Below are 22619 nucleotides of genomic sequence, written 5' to 3' on the forward strand. Positions count from 1 at the left end.
AATAAGCCGCTCTAGGTGGATTATTTTTTACTGCGCATCATTGCCCCATGGTTTGGTTGCTGTGGCAATGTTGTGCAGCAAAGAGGGGCGGTGTTGTACCACCATTGTGTACTGGGCCTGAGTTATCTGAAAGCAATTTTGAATAATTCTATTTTGCATTGTAAAGTAGATACCACTTTAAGAAATCTTAGGCCACCAAGTATATCAGCTTTCTTCCATTACTCATTACTTTATTATTTAATGTGTTAAATTGCATGAGTACATAAGGGGGGGGGGGCAATGCTTCTAAAGAAAAAAATGCTTGTTTTTAAGTAATGCACATGCATCAGAACAGACACAATCAGGAAGAAAGAATGTATGTTTTAAGATGGTCCCCAGAATCCATAAGATTTTTTAAGGGAGATTTTAAAATGATCATTTCTTTAAAGAAAAAAAAAACAGCTGTCTTATTAATTAGGAGTGTTTTCATCCTAGTCACTACATTTGTTAGATTAACTGACTAATATTTGAGATATTGAAAACTAATTGCATTCCAGCAACTGGTTGTTGTAAAAGTCTAAATAACAATTCCAAAACAAGTTTTTTAAGGCTGAAATCCAGTTTTCATGTACACACTATTCAACTCAAAGTGCCTTACTACTGAATAATCATATCCATGACTGCATGGTAAATGTGTTAGTTTTACTAGTAGCTTTACTAATAAAATAAATTAAAATCTGGAACTTCTTTTAAAAAAAAATCACCTCCATTTTATACAATCAGAGTTATAGATTTTGTAGAGGCAAGCAAGTCCTTTTAAAAAAAAGTCAATTTCAGAATCTATTTTCAGTTAGTATGTAAAATAAGCATTTCTTATATACATCAGGGCAAACCTTATTTTATCCACAGTCCCCTATGGACTGCTTTGAATTTTAATTCTGTCAGCAGTATGCATTATAAATGTACAAGATCACAATTACCACTGCTGCCCACAGCAAAATGGTTCAAACAGTAACTAGGAGAGAAATTATTCCTTCATTCTTCACTGGCCCAGGTTGTGATGCCAAACATTAGCCTCATAATCACTACCATGTAATCAGATATGTGGGTCCTGTGTTGTCTCGGTAGATAACAGGGAGGAGTAATAACAAGGTCAAGTAAGGGAGAGAGAAAAAGACGTAAGCGTGTGCAATGTGCTTTCTAAGGCCTTTAGGTCATGCATAACAAAATGTTTTTTATTTTATTTTATTTTATTTGCTTTTTTAAAAAATTACTTCTTCCTAGGATAAAAAGTGCAAAACAACATCTGCAAATGATGTGACGTGTGTGTGTGTGTGTGTGTGTGTGTGTGTGTGTCTTTTTTTCACTGTATGTTTAGTTCTATTTTATTTTACGCATCCATCAGTCTGACAGAGGGCCACATGATTTTGATTCATCAGAGGTTCAACAAAAATTGCCATCATTGGTAAACACACACCTGTCAGATGTTATTTATTGCTAAAGCTGCCAAATTGGAATGAGTTGGCCAATGGCAAGGCTCCCATACTGAACCATTTGCAAAACCACCAGCTGTGTTGCTTTATAGCACAAAACAATTCTACAAGGTTACCTTGCATTGAATACAGATATAATGATTGCTGGAGATTGACTAGCCCTTGTTTCCCGATAAATCACTTTAGCCTAGTTAAGAGTCCTTAGTGGACACTACTATTCCATACAAGATTCTACGGAAGTGTGTGTGTGCGCGTGTAAAACACACATAGCACATGAATCTGCCTTGTCTGCAAACAGTCTCCTCAGAAATCATTTCTCTTTGTACAGCTGCATTATCTTTTTCATCTCCAGTTTTTTTAAAAAAAACCTATTCTGAACATTAGAAATTCTGGCAAATGCAGTACAGTGAAGTACTTTTTTGGAAAGGAAGAGGCTGACACTTTTTTTTTTTCATTTTTACAAACCCGGAGAAATAATTTCAACAAAATAATTTTGACAATGATTCAAAGGAGTCACAAGCATTAATTCAGAGTTCCCCTTCCTGGTGTCCATTTACCTGTTAGCACAGCTGGCCTTTGAAGCATTATCAAAAACATGTTAGCCTATGTGGAATGGGCATATCTAGCACTCTTCAAACAACTCCAGGCACTTGTGTTATGATGGGCAGCATAGCATTGGGTGTTTGGATGTTTTCAAAATTCTTTTTAATAAATTGTTTCCAAAAATCATCCTTTGCAGTTATTTAGTGAGCTCTCAGTCCTATGTTCAGCTGAGTTGAGAGACTCTTTAATCTGCCTACATTATGCTGACTGCATGAGGCAGAGTGCATGTTGAGTGGGAGTCACTTCCTAGAATGTTTGGGGCAAGCATTCCAATGAAGCAGCTGAAGGTTGTTCTCTGATACAAAAGACTTCATGTTTCTGGGTGGCTGGAGATTGAGGCCTGATCTTTTACTTCCTCTGCAACCCATTTCTGTCCAAATTTCCATTGCTCATGCTGATCAAAAACAAGAGGGGTTAGAGAAAATGAGAGAGAGCAATTATTCAAACAAATTGTACCCACAAGTGTACAGAAATCAAAGACAGACAAACCCACAAGTGTGTAGATGCAGGGACAGACTATTTCTGTTACAATATATCCAGACTTTTTAAATGAATCACTGAGGTAAACAATCTTTATTTATTTTGGTAGAATTCAAAGATATAGCTGTGTTAGTCTATAGAATCTGAGGAATCTGAGGATGCATCTGAGGAAGTAGACTGAAGTCTACAAAAGCTCATGCTGCCAATTTATTTCAGTTAGTCCCAAGGGTGCTACAAGATCTCTCTGCATACTTTGTTTAATTTGTTTATTGTAAATTAATAAACCAATTGTTTGGCACCTTTTATTCAGGAAGTAAAGAATAGGGAATCCCTCTCTCCCATTTTTACATCACAACAGCCCAATAAATTAGGATGAGAAACATTTGGCCTTTCAAATGTTTTGGACACCAACAGTCCCAGCTAGAGTGGCCAATGGAAAGGAAGGCGATATGTTGAGTGGTGTAGGGCAGGGTGGATAACTCCTGGTCCTCCAGATGTTGACTGAATTACAATTCCTATCACACCTCACATAGGCCAGACTGGCTAGGCCTGACGGGAATTGAATTCTTGCAATATCCAAAAGACCTCAAGTTTCTCAGTCCTGTGGTGCAGGGGATACTACTGAGTTAAGAAGACTTGGGTTGAAGTTATTTCTTGAACATGAACACTTATGGCAGGGATCCTTTGGCCTTATGGATGGTATGGACTTCAACATTCATGATTCCTGAACATTGTACATAGATTGGATAAGACTTGATGCACACAACTTTTGGAAAGCCAAAGCTTCCTCTCCCTAATATTTGGGGATGTTGTGGACTTAAAAAATAATAATAGGGAAACATTCAATGCTCTGCGCAGTTTGAATTAAAAATTTAAATAAAGATTGCTCGCCATAGTGATACATACAAAAGACCCTCTATATATTTAAGTATGAATAAAAGCAAAGTACTTCTTCAAAGGATTTTTTGTAATCCTTTAGTCCCTCTCTTTACCTTCTGAGCACCATCCACTCTTTCATTACAGGATAGCACTCAGTGTTTCCCTCAAAATTGTGGGTCAGGGGAGAAGAAAGACAGAAACAGCACCTTATCACTTCCTCCCACACCAACAGAAATATATTTTTCATTTATAGAAGAGCTACATTTGCTGCATGATGCTTGGAAGGGGAGGGAATTATTATCTTGAAGGATACCAGAAAAGAGCTTTTCGTTTTCTAGCATGTCTTGCTTCTGCAAATATTCTAAATTGTTAGGTAAGCTGGAAAATGTCCATTATGAAAAGTATAAAAGATCTACTATTGCCCTAATGATGTGATTGCTGCTGAGAAACCAAAATGAAAAGGATAGCAGCACACAGACTGATCTGATTTTAACTGTGTTGGCACAATCATCTGCCCAGCATGAACAAAACTATGCTGCCTTATATGATAGATATTTCATGCAAATTGCTACCCATGTAGTTCAGTTGATAACACAGGTTGCAATCTTGGTAGCAACCAAACCACTCAGATTATCTCATAATGTGAGACTCAGCCTTGAAAGGTTTGAATTTGCTCTTCTTGTTGCTACATTTTCAAAGCAAATATATTCTACAAAAATATAGGAAATGTAAGAAAAATATAGGAAAAGTACTACTTACAGGCTTCTGAGAGGCAGAAATAACTAAGTTCTTCTGTACTGCAGTTTGTTCCATCATTTGTTCTGTCTTTGTTGTTGTCGTCACTTTCCATCATAACAATTAACTGCAAAAACAGACAGCACAATAAGACTTGAAAACTGGAGAGGGTTCCAATATCTTTAATGGTAGTGTAGAAAAGGGAATTTCATCAGGGATTGCCTGTCACACAGTCAGATGAGAAGCAACAGCTACTGAAATTCCCTCTTCTACACATCTATTAAAGATATAGGAAGTTTTCATTTTCACTCTGGCACCTTACAACATGTATGCATATACAGTGAGGCATGGAATACACTGTATACTGTTCTCCCTTGCAAGCTTTATTGGAAATGCACAATCGTATTCACTCAAACCAAACTTGAATATCTGAACTCTACTAGCTGGATATTTAAGTCTTTGGAGTGACTGAGTGCCCACTAACACTTCTGGTTTATGCTGGTTCCTTTAAAAATATTTTATTTCAGGTGATAACTAGGACATGTGCCCAAAAACCTAAATATGTATATAACTATAGATATTTGCCATGAATTAGTCTTAAGAATATTTCCTCACTTTCTGTACGGTATCTAGCAAAACTAATGATCCTTCTGTTAAGCCAAGATGAGGCCAGATTAAAAGATTTTAGATTCTGTTAACTGCAACTGATAACTTTATTAAACTGGTCCATATAATATCACTCAAAGCAAAGTAAAGTGGGGGGGATCAACAATGAAAAGTATGTCACAACAGATTATGCTAGATTTTGTTTTATTGACTTACTCCACTGTTTAGAAATTTCATTAACCCTCATACTGAATGAAATTTATATTAGTAGCTGGGATTAACTGTAGCAACAACTGCTGCTAAAGGCAGCTTTACTGCTGTCATGAACAGTTTGAAATTAACAAGATGTCTGCAATTCTAATGCATCCTTCTGTTTTTATTAGTCTTTAGCAAGACTGCAAATTACATCTTTTACCTATTGCCCTGTATAAATAGGGCAGGGAGGTAGAAAAATGAAGAGAGAAAGCATAATTTCCTTGGGTCGAAAATTTAGTATTAAGAGATTTTGTTCTGGCTGGGTGGTATAAAACTGTCAAAAAGAACAAGTAGCATCAGGAGTTATCATCAGTTCATTCCTTCTTCCCTTTGTTTCACTCTTAAGCAGCCCAAATAAATTCAATACTATTTCTGATACAAAGGCATTTAATCTTTTCCAAATCAAGTATTTCTAGGTAGAATATAAAACACTTAAGTTAAGATTCTGCACCAAGTTAAGTGTAGATAGCTTAATGATTTCAGAATTGCAATCTTTGTCTCTAAGAAATAAAGTGCATTTACATCTCTGCTGTGAGAATCAGCCATGTCATCATATTGGTATTCCTCAATTTAGAACATGTCCCTCCAACTGTTATATGTGGAGCTAACAATAACACTGTCTCCTGCCTGCAATGCATTCAGGCAGCTGTGAACTCTGAGGGATAATATAACAATGACGTAAGAGGAACTGGGGGCTCATAGCAAAGCATTCAATGACTCCAACAGTTATTTAATATATTTAAGATGTGTATTATTTGATGGATAATCTCAAGTGGATCCCTAATGCCCTTTGATCCTTTCCTCCTTCTCGCACTATTCCATGTTAATATAGAATTACCAGAGGCTTGTTGGGTCGGAGATTTGTGTTCTCACTGTCAATGCTGCTGCTGCCACTGGCATTGCCATTAGTATCTCTGATTGGCTTTTCACAGGGCTTCCTCCTGTAGAACTTTTGTGTACTATAAAATAAAAAGGACAATGAAACATAATGGCCTGACACAAAAGGTGTACGGTCCATATAACAGAGCAAGCACACACTTAATTTGTTTCAGCAGCTTTTATCACTAATTGTTGTTGTCATATGCCTTCAAGTCATTTCTGACTTATTGTGACCCTAAGGCGAAACTATCCTGGGGTGTTTTTTTTTTGGGGGGGGGGCAGATTTGTTGAAATGAGGTTTACTATAATGTTGCCCTGGTGTTGAGAGTGTGTGACACATCCAACTGAGTTTCATGGTTGAGCGGGCAATTGAACCCTGGTCTCCAGAGGCATACTCCAGCACTCAGCCTGGCATCCTTCCGAGGTTGCTAAAATGAGTACCTAGCTTGTTGGGGGCAATTATCTTACACATTGTAAACCACTTAGAGACTGCTAAGTTCAGAATGAAGTGGTATAGAAATGTAGCTGTTGTTGCTAGCTGCTATTAAACTGCTGTGCCATGCTGGCTCTAGCTTTCATCATTACTGAAAAACAAAATTAAAAAACAGCAGGGTAAGGAAAGCTTCAGGAAAGCTTCAGCCATGGGGCACACCAATCTGATGGGATGACTAATCCAGGGAGCATGTAGGCATCAGGAGACATCCTGCCCCCTTCCATAGACCAAAGACAACACTGCAAAATTGTGATGGTTCCACATTCTTCCTAATAGGAGACAAAGACAAAGCTTTTAAGACTCAGATGCCAGCTGTAAACACATTGCTGCAAGTGGCAATGGAGTCATGGAGCAGGCTTCCCTGTTCACATTATCCCCCATTGGAGAAAAGGCAAATCAGGTGAAGTTTCCCAGGTCTGAACTCTGCATATAAGAAGCCTCCCCCCAATAGTTGTCATTCAAGTCTGCCAGACTTGGATTGTGGGATTTTATTGTATTTTATTGATTTTATTGATTTAAGCCGTCTCGATCTTGTTGGAGAGGCGGGGTAGATATTATTATTATTATTATTATTATTATGCTCCCTCCTCCCTCCCACACACACACATTCCCCATGTGTCCAAGACAAAGAAGAAACAAAGCAAAACACTGATTGGATAATACAGCCAGTGCTACAGCCAGGGATGCCTGTGACATCAGGGTCCATGATCACTCTGTGACATCAGAGGCATGACATCCTTAGGCCCTGGCATCATCCAGACCAAATGGAGCTGAAGGCAGTGGTGGGTGATAGATCCCATGTCAGTGGGATGGTGAATCCACGCCAGGCTTTATTACAGGGTTTAAGGGAGCTTTCTAAGGCTCTTAATCCTACTTCAACACAGTTTCATCACATTGGACAGCTCTTTAAAAACTAGCCCAAACCAGGAATGCCTTCACCATCTCATTAGCATGTGACCATTAGCCACCACTGGTTGGAAGGGAAAAATCTAGCCTAGCACCCAATACTGAATCCCCATGCCTTCTTGAACAGCTGGACCAGGACCTGGGCCAGTCACCATTTCTCATCCCCATGGAAACATGGGAATGGACAACTATAACTAAGCAATAAAAAACCCTAAACCATATAATTACAATGAACATAATAATGAAATGAAAATAAACAAAAATATTAATAATAAGACAAATTATTAAAAATAAAACAGTTCAGTGCAGACCAGCCTCAGTGTACATGGAAAACTGATTATTTTCTTATTAAAGATGCATGGAAAACTGAAGATGAGGGTGGGTGGGGAGAAATGGAATGGAGTACCCTGGAAGAGGGCATGATCGACTGCCTGGAACTGTGAACAGGAACATTCCACTCTGCAACATTTTGTTGCACTTCTAAATGTTCTAAAGAGGAAAGTATAATTGAAAATGAGTGTCTTTATGGTGTGTGGGTGCATGCACAAGGTCTTTAAAAAGTCTTATCACAGCAGCACCTTTTTTTCCTTGCAAGCCTCACATTAACTGGCAATATGAGTTTATGTTTTATGGATGAAGGGAAGGACATCTACTGACCTGCTTGCAAAACTTAATCAATATGTCTTAAAATACAGCAGAGTATGAGTAAAAATGAAATAGCAATCCCAATCCAAATATTGGTTTCTGGGCTCCAGTTAAAGTAGGATTTAGATCAGTGGTTTCATTTTGATCTAGTTAGGCTACTAATAGCTGTAGTACAAACCCAGTCAAGCATGTAATTGAAAACTTGCTTTCAAGATAAACAGTTATATTGATCAAAACCATTTGGCAAAGGAGGAAAGTAAACCATGGCAGAACAATGGCTTCTCATTTTTGTTTTTAAGTGGGAAGAGGTTGTAGAAAGGCTAGGTGGAAGAGAGCATGCATGAATCAAATTGCTCAAAGTATAAAGTGGACCATATTTTCAGTAATCTTAAAATGACCGTTTTTGTTTAAGTTGACCAATCAGTTTAGGATAATAGTATGACAAACTGCATTTCTGTGTGACATACAATGCAGGAGGTGCCCAGCAGTCACTTCCTTCTTATTGGAGGTATGGCAACATATAAATTTTATATTAGAAAATATTATTTGATATTTGTAGGTGCATTGTTCTTGTTAGTTGTCATCAAGTTGTCTTCAACCTGTGGCAACCTTATGAATGAGAGACCTCCAAGTCACTCTGTTATCAAAAGTCCTGCTTAGGTCTTGCAAACTCAGGGCTATTATGTAGATGTACATATACTTTTAAATTATATTCCTACAACTTGGACCTTAACTGATGGTAAGCTTGGATGAATCTTGCAGGCCTTTGCTCTAGTTAGTTAGATGATTCATAATCCAAGGTTGGTAAAATGACTATTCACCAGCCATCATTCAATGATCAGAAGATTTTACTTCTTTGATTAGGCATGAATGTGAATTTTACAAATGTCACCTTCATGTAAATGTATTCTTGCACATGTGATTAGTTTTTATTAATTATATGCTTAACCCACATTCATATCCAACATCTGTATCCCTTCCTTTTAATCCCCCCTTTCTTCCTTTTCCCCCTATTTCTTTTTCTCTTTGTATTTATATTTTTAAAGTTCAATTAAAATATAGATTTCAAAAAGAGAATAGAACAAATTTCAATATGCTCAAAGCTTTCAAAAGTTGCCTTTTAGTCTACAACTCCTAGAATCTCCCAACCAGCATGGGCCATCAGGAAGTTATATAGTAAGTAGCTTTTCAAACTCTGAATTAGCTTTTACTACAGAGTTGACAACAGCACAAGAGCAGGTAATCCAAATTCTGCACACATATTTTGAATGAATGAATGAAACAATGGACAACTTAGTATGAACCTCCATGGCCCTCTAATGTATCATCTGGTTCCAAAACCTTTGCCTATGTGCATCAGGCAGTTTCTCAGAGCATCGAGCCAGTGTCTTAGTAGAAGAGGTGGATGCAGTTTTTCAAAAGTGTGTGTTTTATCTAAGAAGGTTTGGCAGCTCTTGAAAGAAAAGGTGTACATAACTGGTGCCCAGGCAGGGTCTGGAAAATGGACCAAGTACTTTTGTGTGATTGTAAATGTGCAAATTCAGGCAGTGGAGTTTCTGCTGAATCCTCAAAAAAGCTTCATCTAAGATATAAAACTGTTATGTTTTTCAAAATGGTGGAACAAGGGAAAGGGAATAACTTTGCTATCAGACTCTCTTCAAGGATTTATGTGGTTAAAATGCTCTAGAAGTGGTATCTGGATAAGTAGTTTTATGTCTTGTTGACAAATATCCTGACTGCTCAATGAGTCAAGTTTTCAGCCCCATAATATCTGTAGTCCTGATTTTATAAAGGAATAGAATGTTGCTAAGTTTGACTAGTAGTAAAAGCTTGCAGACAACCTAGAGAGATGAGCAAATGAGTGGATCAAAGAAGTTAAAATCCAAAGGACAGTGAAGTGAAAAACAGAATAATGGAATAAACTCTTCTTATTCGTGTACTCAGCTTCTCACTTTCTCCTTTCTGTTTCCTGTCCTTAGATTCTTTATCCAGGCTATGCCAGGACTGTTTGGATTCCCCATCATAAAGTTAGTCTTATAAATTCCTGTAATGTTTTGCTAAGAAATGTTTAAGAGGTCAGATGACTCAGGTAATGTATGCACTAACCAATGAGAACACTTTCATCATTATTAAAATCTGCTTCATAAACGTAGGACCATCAATTTATATACCACTTTAAAAGAGTAAGATGAGAGGTCCCTGTTCCAGAGTCTAAAATACCAAAAAAGCTGAACAATGTGGATTATATTAGCAATATATTAGAAATATATAGGGAAAAGTGATTATACTCAAGACTAAAAAGCTAACATCGATTAAAAGCAGGGATAGGGACAATGTGGCCATTAGACATTTAAATCTTTGCCTTTTCCCTCACGCATGCAAAACAAATGATTTCAGCAATTTTCAAACATACTTCAGGACTTTGTTGGGGAAACTTCATTTGTATAATAATGCATAGCTTTGCTGCGCACACTGACTCCTGCACAAAATATTGGTTTTATCACAGAAAATACTCACAGGAAAACTGCATATATTTTTTGCATGCACAAATCTCTGTGTTTACAACAGATGGGTAAAGGTTACACAATTTGTATGTGAACTCCTCTGAACGAAAAACCACATGTGGCTTTCCTGAATGTGTTTTGGGTGCCAAAAAAAGCATACTTTTGTGCAGGAATCAGTGCTTTTTGCACAAAATGCATGGGTTTGGCCCTGAAATGTGTCTTCTGAAGAGGAAAACCATATGTATTTTTACTCAAATGAATTTTCTGTAATGAAGTCTTGAAATGTGAAGAATTTCCAAGCTAGCCTTTCCTCAGTAAGGTGTCTCAAGAGTTAAGGCGCCCTTTTTTCCTTGAATGCTTCACATTCATACTCCAAATGTTGTTGGACAACAAATCTGCGGAACCTTAGTCAAAACAGCAGATAGTGAAGAATGCTGGAAAATGCAGTTCAACAACATCTGGAAGAAAGGCATGATTCCCACCTCTGATGTAAAGTAACACTTCTGGATGGCCATACCTGTAGCAATACACACTAACAACTCCAAGGAGGAGGAGCAGGAACAACACAGCCAAGCAAGCAGCGGTGGCAATGTTCTGTTTCTTCATTTGTATCACATGCTGCTGTTTCCACCACTCCAAGTCACTGAACTGGCAGCGCTCTCCCAAGTAGCCTTTTTCACACCTGCCCAATGAGCAAAACCAAGCACCAGTAAAGAGGGCAACAAATACTACCACTGTGGTTTGATCTCACAGTGATTCAATTTCATCAAAAGGTAAAAAGGTTGTATTTGGATCACCTTAAATTCATTAAAAGCTATCAGAGTTTCATTGCTGCTGTTAATGGAAATGTGGAAATTCCTTTGGGTGGGGAGGCCACACTGAAGGAGGGCAGCTTTCTTCTGTAACAGTGGCCAGTGTCAAAGCTGCAACCTTTCCTATGGTTGCCATGAAACTGCAACAGCTGTATGGCACAGGAAGTTGACAGAGTAAAGCATCTCTCACACACTTTTGTAATGCATTGCAAATGTATATTTTACAAGTTGTGTGGTTTATTGAAGAGGCTACAATTTAGGCATTGTGGGTTGTAGCTTGCAGATTGCAGTACTGGCTTATTCAATGGAGGGAGTGGCATTTTTTAAAAAGTCATGAGGAGCTATAAGGCTCACCGTTTGTGAACTGTTCATCCCCACAACCTAGAGTTCCGAAGGATTAAAACGTTTATCACTATTTCAAAAAGTAATAATAATTTTGTTTATCAGCCTCTCTCTTCATGTTGTGTAAAGTATCCCCTGTAATCAGTTTGACTTTGAGCTACACTGTGCAGGGACTTCCAAAATCATATGCAGACTGTGAATGAACAGATAACCATAATTTTCATTGGGTTTCTCCACCCCCTGCTTCTCAGAAGCCCATGAAAATACATAATAGAGGGCTGAACAGGATAAACTGAGGTGCAGATAGTCAACAAAGGATGCCCCTTGCATAGCACCCATGGCCACCCAAGGTATTTAGGCACCTGATTCAAAAAAAGAACCCCTGCAACTACATTTTCCCATCCCTGACAGCTGAAAGAAAATAATAGATTAAATAATTAACAATTTCCTGCACTTTCATAACATCTGCAGCCAGTTGCCTTTTCCTACTTAATGGCAGGCCTAGTGCAAAGAGAAGGGACAAAACTGAGGAATCAAATGGAGTTTTGTCCTTTGAGTCTCTGTCCAGTTTAAGCTGGGTCAACAAGCAACACATGGAAACTTACTTTTAAAATGAGCAAATATAATGGCATGCTGAACAATAGTAAGATAGTATTTGAAGACCCTGAGCATCATTCTGTGACTGCTCTGTTAGAGATGGCTTCAGAATGCCAGTACTGTATAACATTCTTAATAGCAAATTTCCAAACACTACTTCCAACTTTCCTCATAACTTGGGTTCATGAATAGAGAAGCTGCCGTGGGGAGAAGGCTGGAAAGTCTGCTTTGGACAAATAAGTTGTACATGCCAAAATATGGATCTAACCCATTGCATTGTGTGCATTATATTGTATCACTGCTTTGAAGTGTGTTTTGTATCATTAGATAAGAAAGCATGTATGATAGCAGTTAAAGAGTTGTATATGTTCACCTGTAATAGTGACAACACATAACATAACATGAGCCATATTAATAATGCTGCAATGGGAGTTGATATTTCAAAACATGCAGGCGTTTCCTTATGAAAAATATTGTAACAAGGAGCTGCGGGGAGACAGAAATATTTTCTCCCAATTTTGTTATGGAATTTAGCAGCCATACCTTGGTGATGAATGGTAAAACATTGCCATCTAGTGTAGAAGTGTGAAACTAATGATTACCACTAGCACAATTCCTGATATCATAAGTAAAGGTTGAGACTCACTTATCCGAAATGCTCAGGACCAAAAATGTTTTGGATTTAATTTTTTTCCAGATTTGCATATAATTAAATATCTTAGAGATGGTACTCAAGTCTAAACATGAAATTAATTTATGTTTTGTATATACCTTATAAACATAGCCTGAAAATAATTTTGTAATAAAATTTAATAATGTTGTGCATGAAGCTATGTTTATGAACACTGAACCATCAGAAAGCAAAGTTGGCACTATCTCAGTGCACAATTTTGCACAATTTTTGATTTGGAGGATCTTGGATTTCAGAATTCTGAATAAGATATATTCAACATGCATATACTATAAAAGAACATTGAGCCAATGTGGTGAGGAGGTTTAAATGTTGGACTATGGCTCTGAAGAACAAAGTTCGAATACCCACTCAGCCACAGAAACTCACTGGATGACCTTGGGCAAGTCACACTTCTCAGCCCCAGAGGAAGGCAATGGCACATATCCCTCTAACTAAATCTTGCTGAGAAAACCCCATAATAAGGTTGCCTTAGTGTTAGTATAAGTCAGAAATGACTTGAATGCACAAAACAACAGCAAATGCAAGAACAGCAAATGAAGTTTTTTGTGGGTTTTTCGGGCTATGTGGCCATGTTCTAGAAGAGTTTATTCCTGATGTTTTGCCTGCATCTGTGGCTGGCATCTTCAGAGAAACTTCTCTGAAGATGCCGGCCACAGATGCAGGTGAAATGTAAGGAATAAACTCTTCTAGAACATGGCCACATAACAAAACAAAAAACAAACCCACAAAAAACTATGGATGCTGGCCATGAAAGCCTTTGACTTCACATAGCAAATGGAGTGTTTACACACAGAAAGAGGGGAGAGGTTCTTCTTAAAGAAAATACATAACAGAAATATACACCTGAATTATGCTCTTAATTTAACAAATAAAAAATGTTATGGCTATCTATACAATAGATAATGCCAAAAAGAATTTTGGGTGTTCAATGTACAATGTACATATTTGTAATGTATAATAATACAAAAGTATGGCTTTTTATTTAATACCCCCTTTCTCCCAAACAAAGCCCAAAGCATCCCACAACAAAACTAAAACAGGTGCAGATAAAACCAGATGCAGATTAAAGCCAACCAAACTTACATTGGTAATAAGCAAATATAATATTAAAACATTCATTTAAAAAAGCAATTTTAAAAGATAGCAATGTGGGGAAAACCCACAGCATCTATCTGATTAAAAGCCTGTTCCTCACCAAAAGCCTACCTGAACTGAAAGATCTTTGCCTACTAGCAAACAAAGAGCACAGAGGAGGTCAGCCTACTCTCCCCCAGAAAGGAGCTTGGCAGCAGCCACCAATAGTATAATGAGGGTATTAAAATCCATTTATTATTTCATTTATTCATGACTACAGCCCTACATAGACATTCAAAGTATGGGTGTAGACCTAAACCTTAGAGCCAGGTGTGGGCGCACCTACTAGCCTCGTCTCGAATATCCTCGGCTTTACATGCTCTACACCTTGGCTATCTTGCATTAGGCAGGAAAGTGTGAATGGTGCCAGTAGGCATATTCAGATGAATGCACTTAAGAAACAGTCTTTTTCCCACCTTCCTGCTTGATGTGGAAATATTGTGGGTGGGGTTTGCTCCTGTAGAGATTTGCTGGCTTTGCAAATCTCAGAATGATGTAATTGCTTCAAATGCTAGAATGGGGAATGGCAGGAGTGGTAGCCTCACTGGAATATCTTTGACTGTTCCCCTCTATGGGAGGACAGTGCCATATGCTAAACATAACCATCATGGACCATCTAAACCAGGGGTAAGCTAAAGTCCCTCTGAAGGCCTCCACAAGTCCCCGATGCCTCCCACAGAAATTTCCAGGCAACCATGAACAAAGCCCTCCTCAAAAACATATGAAAACCTCTCCCACCCCACCTCCACAACCACCCTATGATCCAATACAAAGCCCAAGCACCTCCATTTTCCTCTGCAGATCCTCTCAAAATGGTGACAAAATGGGATGTGGTTTCCTGTCACAATTTTTGAGAGGGACTGGTGAGGAAAACTGAGTTATTTGGGCTTACTGGGGGGGGGGGGGTGACTCAAGAAGTGAGTCTGGGGAAAATCTGGCCCCACAGTTGCCCATCCTTGCTCTCCCAGCGCTGAATTCAACTGCCAGTAGAGTGATATGACTACCAACTTGTCATATGCCTCAGGCTTCGAAATGTTTTGTGCTGGTCTTGCAAACATGTATGCTTTGAACTCCTGGATAGAGCGTCAGATAAACACTATTGTAGAGTATGCTATGAACATGCTTAGCCGTATTATTTGACCTGCATGCTATTTCACTGGGCTGCAACCAAAATATTCATATTCCTTGCCAAAGAAGTGTTCTCTGCAGTATGTGGAAACATGAATGACTTCTGTACTTACTTGCATGCAAAAGCTTGGAGAGTTGAAAAATAAACACAGGCTCCCTCATTGAGACAATACGATGATGGGCAGTCAACAGGACTATCCTGTTCAGATAATGTGGTCTTATCTGTGCTTGCAATGGCAGGAGGTGTGGCAGATTCTGAAAAAGAGTATTTAGGAAAAAACAAATATGTTTTTGACAAGTCGGAGATTTACATTATAATATTTATGTAATAAAGCCTCTGGCTTTACTCTGGCAGTTGTGATGTTTGGAATATTTGCCAATGAGCCTAAGGTCAAATTAGACATGTTGTGGGAGGTACATGATGAAGTTCTCACACTTTGATGTATTTATTGCTTACACTTATATCCAATCTTTCCTCCAAGGAACCCAAGGCAATGGACATGGTGCTCCTCTTCACCATTTTTATGCTTTAGTGATTGGCCGCAGATCAATGAGTAACCTGAATGTAGAGAATTTGTAAGGGAGAGAGAAGGTACTGTCTCTGGCAAGTTGGTCTTGAGCTGTTTAGGGCCTTATAAAATAGAGTAACACCTTGAGTTTGGCCGATAGCTAACTTGCTGCAACAAAGGATTTCACACAGAGGTTATACCTGAATGATGGGATACTCTATTAAGAAGCCTAGCTGCCACATGTTGCACTTGAAAATAAGTAGTTACAAATTTATATTTTCTTGTGATTTGTCCCTCCTTTCTTCAGTGGGAAGCATAACAAGCTGACAATATGATGATAATTTAACAAGGAATAGTTTCATTCCTTTTACAGCACAATTGATTATCTTTAAAGTTACTTTTATAGTTAAGAGTTTGTGACCTCACCAAATGGATGAGAAGAAAATATCCCATTGTAAAAATACTTGCTCACCCTAATGCCTCTGTGCTCTCTCCTGTAGGTGGAAAGGTGCCAATGGGTGAGCTTGCAGAGAGAGACAATTAGAGGAACTACTTTAGTTGCTTTTGAGAAGTAGAAAATGCATTCGTTGGCCTGATACAGACCGCCAGGACATGACGTCCTGGCGGCGATAGTAGGGCTCCGGAGCGCGCACAAACCACATGCTCCCGAGCCCTACTACGTGCAAGCAGTGCCATTTTTGAGCGGTACCATCCACACGGGGGCCATATGGATGATGTGTGGGTGTCTGAGTGCCCACACGTCTCCAACAGAAAGCAGTGTTGTAAGGGCTACAACACAGCCCTTATGGCACTGCAAAAAAAAACCCACTCTAGGCGGCTTCTTTTTTACTGTGCAGCTGCACCACGCAGTTTGGGGGTTGCAGTGCAGCTGCGCAATACAAAGGGCCGCCATTTCCCTGCCGGTCTGTACTGCACCTTTGTAAAGGATAACTACGGCCCAAGACAGATGGGCCAAAAGCAGCGTGGCGGCAGCAATACTAGAGTTCCAGACCGCGCAGCAACCCCATGGTCTGGAACCCAAGTGTGTAATGGCAGCGTCCTAATGGCTGCGTCCCATCCACACTGGCGCTGCCATATTGATGTAAGGGACACACAGCGTCCGCATGTCGCTGTGCATCACTTGCATCATGAGTGCCAGTGGCACACTCATGAAGTAACCGCAAAAAGAACCTGGAAGAACAGGTGGTTTGCGTGGTTTGGTGGCTGTGGCGTCCCTCCCGAGTTAAAATGGGCACCTGCAGACCGGCATTTTGGGGCGGTCTCTCTCGGGCCTACATATCCCTCAATAGGAACTGATTTAGTCTCAATAAATCCTCTGTTGTCTCAGTTTTCTAGTTGTCCCAGTTGTTTTTAAATATCCTGGTCTCCTCTTCTCACTTCCTTTTTTTCCTTCATTTTCCTTCAGTTTCTGCTGGAAATTGAATTCAAAGTACAAAAATAGTTTGCAATCAATTAACTCAGTGGAGAGGCGATGATGTAGTCTTACTCTCCCCAGTTGCTGAGGCAAAAGCAAACTGCTGCAGCCAATCCTAGTTTGTGTGCTCTTCTTCATTAATAACTCTTCCCATCTTGCTCACACTCTAATGTTGGTGGGTCATATGTGTCCTGGTTTTCATCTGTGAAATGCTAGAGTGTGTGTAACTACCCTGGTACTTATTTTAAGGTGCCTGAGAACTATGTGTAACTAATTACTTTTAAAAATAACTTTCCAGGTTCTGTTCTGTAATTAATATAGGTGGAAAGTTCCATTTGAAGCATGTTAGAATAATCCAGTCCTGCATGAATCATTGAAAGAGGGATAGGACAACAAACTGCTAAAACTACCAGTTCTTATATCTATTATTTATTGCAATGCTGAATTTCGTTATAATACCCTTAGACACCAACTGATGATTTAATGTCAGATCTCAAGTTGTAGCTATGGGGATCAGTGATTATGAACACAGCTTTAAATGTACTCAGACTGTAAATGTCAGCTATCTGAATCTCATGACTATTAAACTAACATAAAATTATTTGATGAGTATTATGGCTGACTCAATACTTGCTTTCATTTATATACATGGTAATGATTTCCAATAAATCTCTACTGGATCATCCATTTCTTTCTCTCTAACACACATATACCCATTAGCACTGCCAAACAAAAGGAAGAAAATATCTACTGACAACTAGAGGCTTTGCATATTGATGAATTGTTGCTGTTGCATATTACATGGAAGTAATATGAAGTAGCTAAAATAAGAGGATAATGAATGCCGATTGCCTTTCAGAATTTACAACTTTAACACTGGCTTATAAGACCTATAGGCTATAGTAATTAACTATAATAATTAACATGTTAATTTAATTTTTTTTTAATCTTCATACCTACCTTTCAATGTTTTTATTGCGGGGGGGGGGGGAGGTAGAGTATATCTTCTAATTACTTCTGGCCTTCCTTGCAAGGCCTCTAATAGTGGTTAGAGATTTTTATGGCACTGTAGTCTCTTCAGGTTTAAGGCATGGTGCAAAAGCTTTGACCCTCTGTATATTTTGGCGTACAATTCCCACCAAGTCCACTCAGGTGACCATTGATAAGGGACTGTAGGCATTCTAAGCCCAGATATTTAAGCACCAAAGATTTTTCACCCTTGATGTAAAGATACTAAAAAACTTGTTCTCTGAAATTGCAAGCACTGTTAACCATGCCTACGGTTGGAAACTGGCAAGATGAATATAAGTGTCATAGCGTAGCCTAAGGACACATGACTTTGATGAGGTCTATCAGTTGCAGCCAGCTAAGGAGTGGACAGCCTTGCCAAAGGTGGGGGGCATTTTCACATACACCCTGCAGTGGCCGTATTGTGCCACCATGCCAAACCTGGAAGTGAGTTGACATTATCTCCTGTTTCCTTTTCAGCAGTTTTTGTGGTGGGAGGGGGTAGAAATAGCAAAACCAATGACCCTCGTGGCAGTTTTGACTACTTGGTGATGCTTTGGAGGCTGAAAATGGCCCATATTTTCAAAACAGTGGGGTCTGGAAGCTTGTGGAGGTTCCTTGAGGAGCACAAAGGCCAAAAGGGGCAGCTCGTAGCTGTCATTCCTTGCCTCCATAACCTCGGAGCAGACTCTGAGACAGAAAGTGAGTACTCAAAAAGGAAGGCAGAGTGTCAGGGAGATATGCCAGTGCTCGCAGGCTGCATTTTGTCTACTTTGGCTCTTGTCAATTCCTTGATGGGAGGCCACCATCAAGGGCTGCCATTTGTCTTAGAAAATCTGGAAAATCCCAGATAGAAGGGACTAAAAAATGTCTCAGCCATCTGGGCCTATCGAAGCAGTAAATCCCAGATTTCTCCTTCATTGCAGGCTGATGGGTAGGTTAAAATGCGGCAGGAAACCTTACAAGAAGACCAGCACTGGCAGGAGCCATCCTGCCCTGGAGGCTCCAATTGTTACTGCACTGGTGTAGCATTGCCACCTTTTTCTTCCATTCCCTCTTCCCTTCCCCTAATAGGCCCAGAGGTTGGCAAAGGAAAGGGGGTGAGATGAGATGGTCTTCTGTTGAATGATGATTATGTCGGTGGCTTGAGCCTAGATCTACGCAGCACTGTGGAACTACACTTCCAAACAGCCTTGAGGGAGTAAAAGGAGTCCCTTTCCACCAGGCAGAGTAAAGAAGAAGAAAAAAAGAGCTCTCAGCTTGGTTCTATATCCAGGGATAACCATGTTGGCCATATAGCAAAATACATAAAACTGTGATATCTTTATTTGGGCAACCAAAATGTACAAAATACATATTGAGGTTGAAAAAGTGCAATCATTAATGTGTTGAATTTGCATAATCAAAATGCAAATTATTGTGCTTAATTATAATAATGTGCATAGTATGCAAAGCAGATGCCCAGATATGAGGGACAGGAATAGGGCTACCCTATATCCAGCTAAACAAGTTGCACCACTCAGTGCAATTTTCCCACCTCATCCAAAAATGGAGCATGAATGTTTTTCTTCATAGTATGAACAAATGATCCCAAACGCAAGATTATAGAAGGATGTCAGTAACTGCCCTAAGGCAGTAGCTCTCACCAGAACAATAAAGGCCATTTTCTGTATATCCCACAAGGCATTCACAAAAGTAGCTGCCTTCAGTATTGATGCACCTTGATAAGCTCCGGTTGCACTGGTCCACATCAAAAGCACACTCATCAAGATCTGCAAGACAAATAGTATCAAAAATGGAGGAGAGGAGAAAATAGAAGAACATTTTGGCACAGCAAACTTTTTTTAAGGTAAGATTCTACTCACAATGAACAAAGTTGCTTTCGCTTCTGAGCAGGCCATGCAACATCTCAGTAGGGTAAAATTTCAGGATTCTCAAAATATATTAAGTTCTTTGGTAATTTCTCTGATCATTCAGATAGTGTGTTATGTGGTAGAAGCAACAAACAAGAATGTCTGTTCCAACCAGTACAGTCTGGCTACCAATGCATATACATACTATCCTACTGCAAGTGGTCTCTTGAGTGTTTCATTTCAGAAACTATTCAATTCTTGCAATGGGAGGGGTTCAATCTTTGGTCCAATCTGCACTGCAAAAATAATGCCATTTGGCTCAATGCTATGGAATCCTGGGATTTGTAGTTGGTTGTCAGAGCTCTCAGACAGAGAATGCTAACTGTCTCACAAAACTACAAATCTCAGCCATGTCAGACAGTATCCTGCCTTTTTCACATGATCCAGATAACTACTTCCAACAAGTGCTTCCAACATACAAGTGGCATTTCCAAATTTGCCTGGGGAGGGGAAAAACTCTGAGTGAGGTATAAACTTAGAACAGACTGTAAGGAAATTATACAGTACTAGGCCTATTCCATTTTGATTGGACTGCCAAGAAAGAAATTGGTGGATTTTGCTGGCACATGATAACAGTAGCAAGAATTATTTTGGCCAAATACTGGAGAATTCCTACCATTCCAACAGAAGAAGAATGGATAGGAAAATTAGCAGTGTAGCACAAATGGATAAATTGACATACATCTGTAAAGGAAAGCTAATAACAAATTTACCAGAGATTAGGGGAAATGTCAGGTTTATTTACAATATAGCTTAGATAAATTAGCCAGTTCTGGATTTGTAGATTTGGTTATTATTTGAGCCTGTACAGACAGGCCAAAATAAAGCTAAGGACTGGTGCGCAGCTTCTGGCTTCTTAAGATTCATGTGTCATTTAAACAGCATACCTCCAAAGTGACACGAAACAGCTTTATTTTGGCCTGTCTGTATGGGCCCATTTGTTCATGAGAGATATGAATTTTGTAGTGGGTATGGTAATAAAACAAGATTGGAAAAGGAAAAATTGTATAATTTAATGACCAATTCTCTTTTTATGTTTTCTCCTAGGAAGATCTACCTAAATATATTGACTTAGGCCCGGGCACTTTGTGGCGTGCCGGAGGCTATTTTAGGGTTTGGGAGCGCGCAGCCACCGCAAGCTCCCGAACTCTAATACGTATGAGTGGTGCCATCTTCACACAGCGCCATCTATACGGTGCACGCATACATGGCGTGTCTTGTGCAACATGTCCAAATGGCACGGCACACAAAACACATCACCACGACGCCCCTGGGTGCAAATGGCACCTTGGTGGCGTCGCGGGAAGAAGCTCCATTTCGGAGCTCCTTTTTGCAGCAGATCATTGTCGCGGCCGTACGGTTGCCACAGCAATGATCCAGAGGAGAAAGGGACGGCCTCTGGCCGCCCCTTTCTTCTAATCTGTACTGAGCCTTAGAATGATATTTCATTATTTGGGAAGGTTTTTTTTTTTTTTAGCAAATTGGTGATTTGCAATTGTCTTTTGTATATGAAGTCAAAGGCTTTCATGGCCAGCATCCATAGTTTTTTGTGGGTTTTTCAGGCTATGTGGGCATGTTCTAGAAGAGTTTATTCTAGAGATATTTTGCCAGTATCTGTGACTGGCATCATTCAGAGAATGTCTTTTTGTATGGTTGTTGGTTTTTTCTGTGAAATTGAGCATTTGTTGTGGAATATGCAATGCTTAATATCAAGGTATAAGTTATGTATTATGTGTGACATAATTAATAAAATTATTTGTCAAAAAAAGACATGTCAAATGGCATTATTTCTGCAGTCCAGATGCTGCCTTTATCTACCTTGAGTCTAACAACTGTGGCCTAAGCAGTGGCAGTTAGTAGGTTCCTTGCTAGGGGAGTTCTTGAGCTATTTAGTCCAAGCTGTACAGGAACTATCCAAAATACTGAACCTATTTTGGGAGCAAGTTTCACCAGACTGGATACCTCCTTTAAAGTTTAGAATAAAACCTGGGGCAGAATTACCCATCCACTTGCATAGAATCCACCAGCCACTGGGAATGGCGTTAAGTGGAAATTTGGGCTTCACAGAATTTAAATATTTCCATGACCAAGCAGAGAATTGAACCCTAATCTCCAGAGTCCTAGTCAAACAGTCCAGTTACCACACAATGGACTCAACATTTTTTAAAAAACCAAAAGCAGTCCTGCAAAATTGCCTACGTTTCAAACTTTATCCACTACAAACCTATAACATGCAGCTGTCATATAAATTCTATAATGAGTATTATTCTGTGATGTTGGCCTGTGACATTAGAATTACCATAGCACAATTGGCCTTCCATGATGAACCCCGTCTGGCATTGACAAGTAGCACCATCTTCATTTGAAATACACTCAGCATTGATGTCACATCCCAACCATGTACAATGGTCCTGGTCTGTGGCAAAAGATGAAAACAAATGGTACAACTCTAATTCTTCATAGTTTATCCACTCAGAATACCTAATTGTTTGAGGGCTAAACTTCTTAGAACCAGTTTTTTAAATAAATATATAAATAAATAAACCCTTCTCCAGTTTTCAGGATGACAGTTAGAAATCTCATAGTGAGA

General features: G+C 39.2%; 1 protein-coding gene across 4 annotated transcripts in view; it reads right to left on the bottom strand.

Annotated features, from left to right (window-relative positions):
* Positions 1-1316: 1316 nt before the first annotated feature.
* The window catches only part of EGF (epidermal growth factor), a 62777-nt gene continuing 41474 nt past the window's right edge, over positions 1317-22619 (bottom strand). The window contains exons 16-22 of one of the 4 annotated variants that reach the window (XM_089525965.1): positions 22329-22445; positions 19763-19888; positions 15278-15419; positions 10975-11139; positions 5869-5989; positions 4194-4296; positions 1317-2469 (exon numbers count right to left, since the gene is read on the bottom strand). In XM_089525965.1, the coding sequence (XP_089382091.1) occupies positions 2465-2469; positions 4194-4296; positions 5869-5989; positions 10975-11139; positions 15278-15419; positions 19763-19888; positions 22329-22445 (779 nt within the window). In that variant the 3' untranslated portion in view covers positions 1317-2464. Of the gene's footprint in view, positions 2470-4193; positions 4297-5868; positions 5990-10974; positions 11140-15277; positions 15420-19762; positions 19889-22328; positions 22446-22619 lie in introns of those variants that run through there. The other 3 variants (XM_089525966.1, XM_089525967.1, XM_089525969.1) reach the window with 3 other exon arrangements.

The sequence above is a fragment of the Sceloporus occidentalis genome, unplaced genomic scaffold (assembly GCF_023333645.1).
Source record: "Sceloporus occidentalis isolate IW3139 unplaced genomic scaffold, rSceOcc1.0.p SCAF_5, whole genome shotgun sequence".
Lineage (NCBI taxonomy): Eukaryota > Metazoa > Chordata > Lepidosauria > Squamata > Phrynosomatidae > Sceloporus > Sceloporus occidentalis.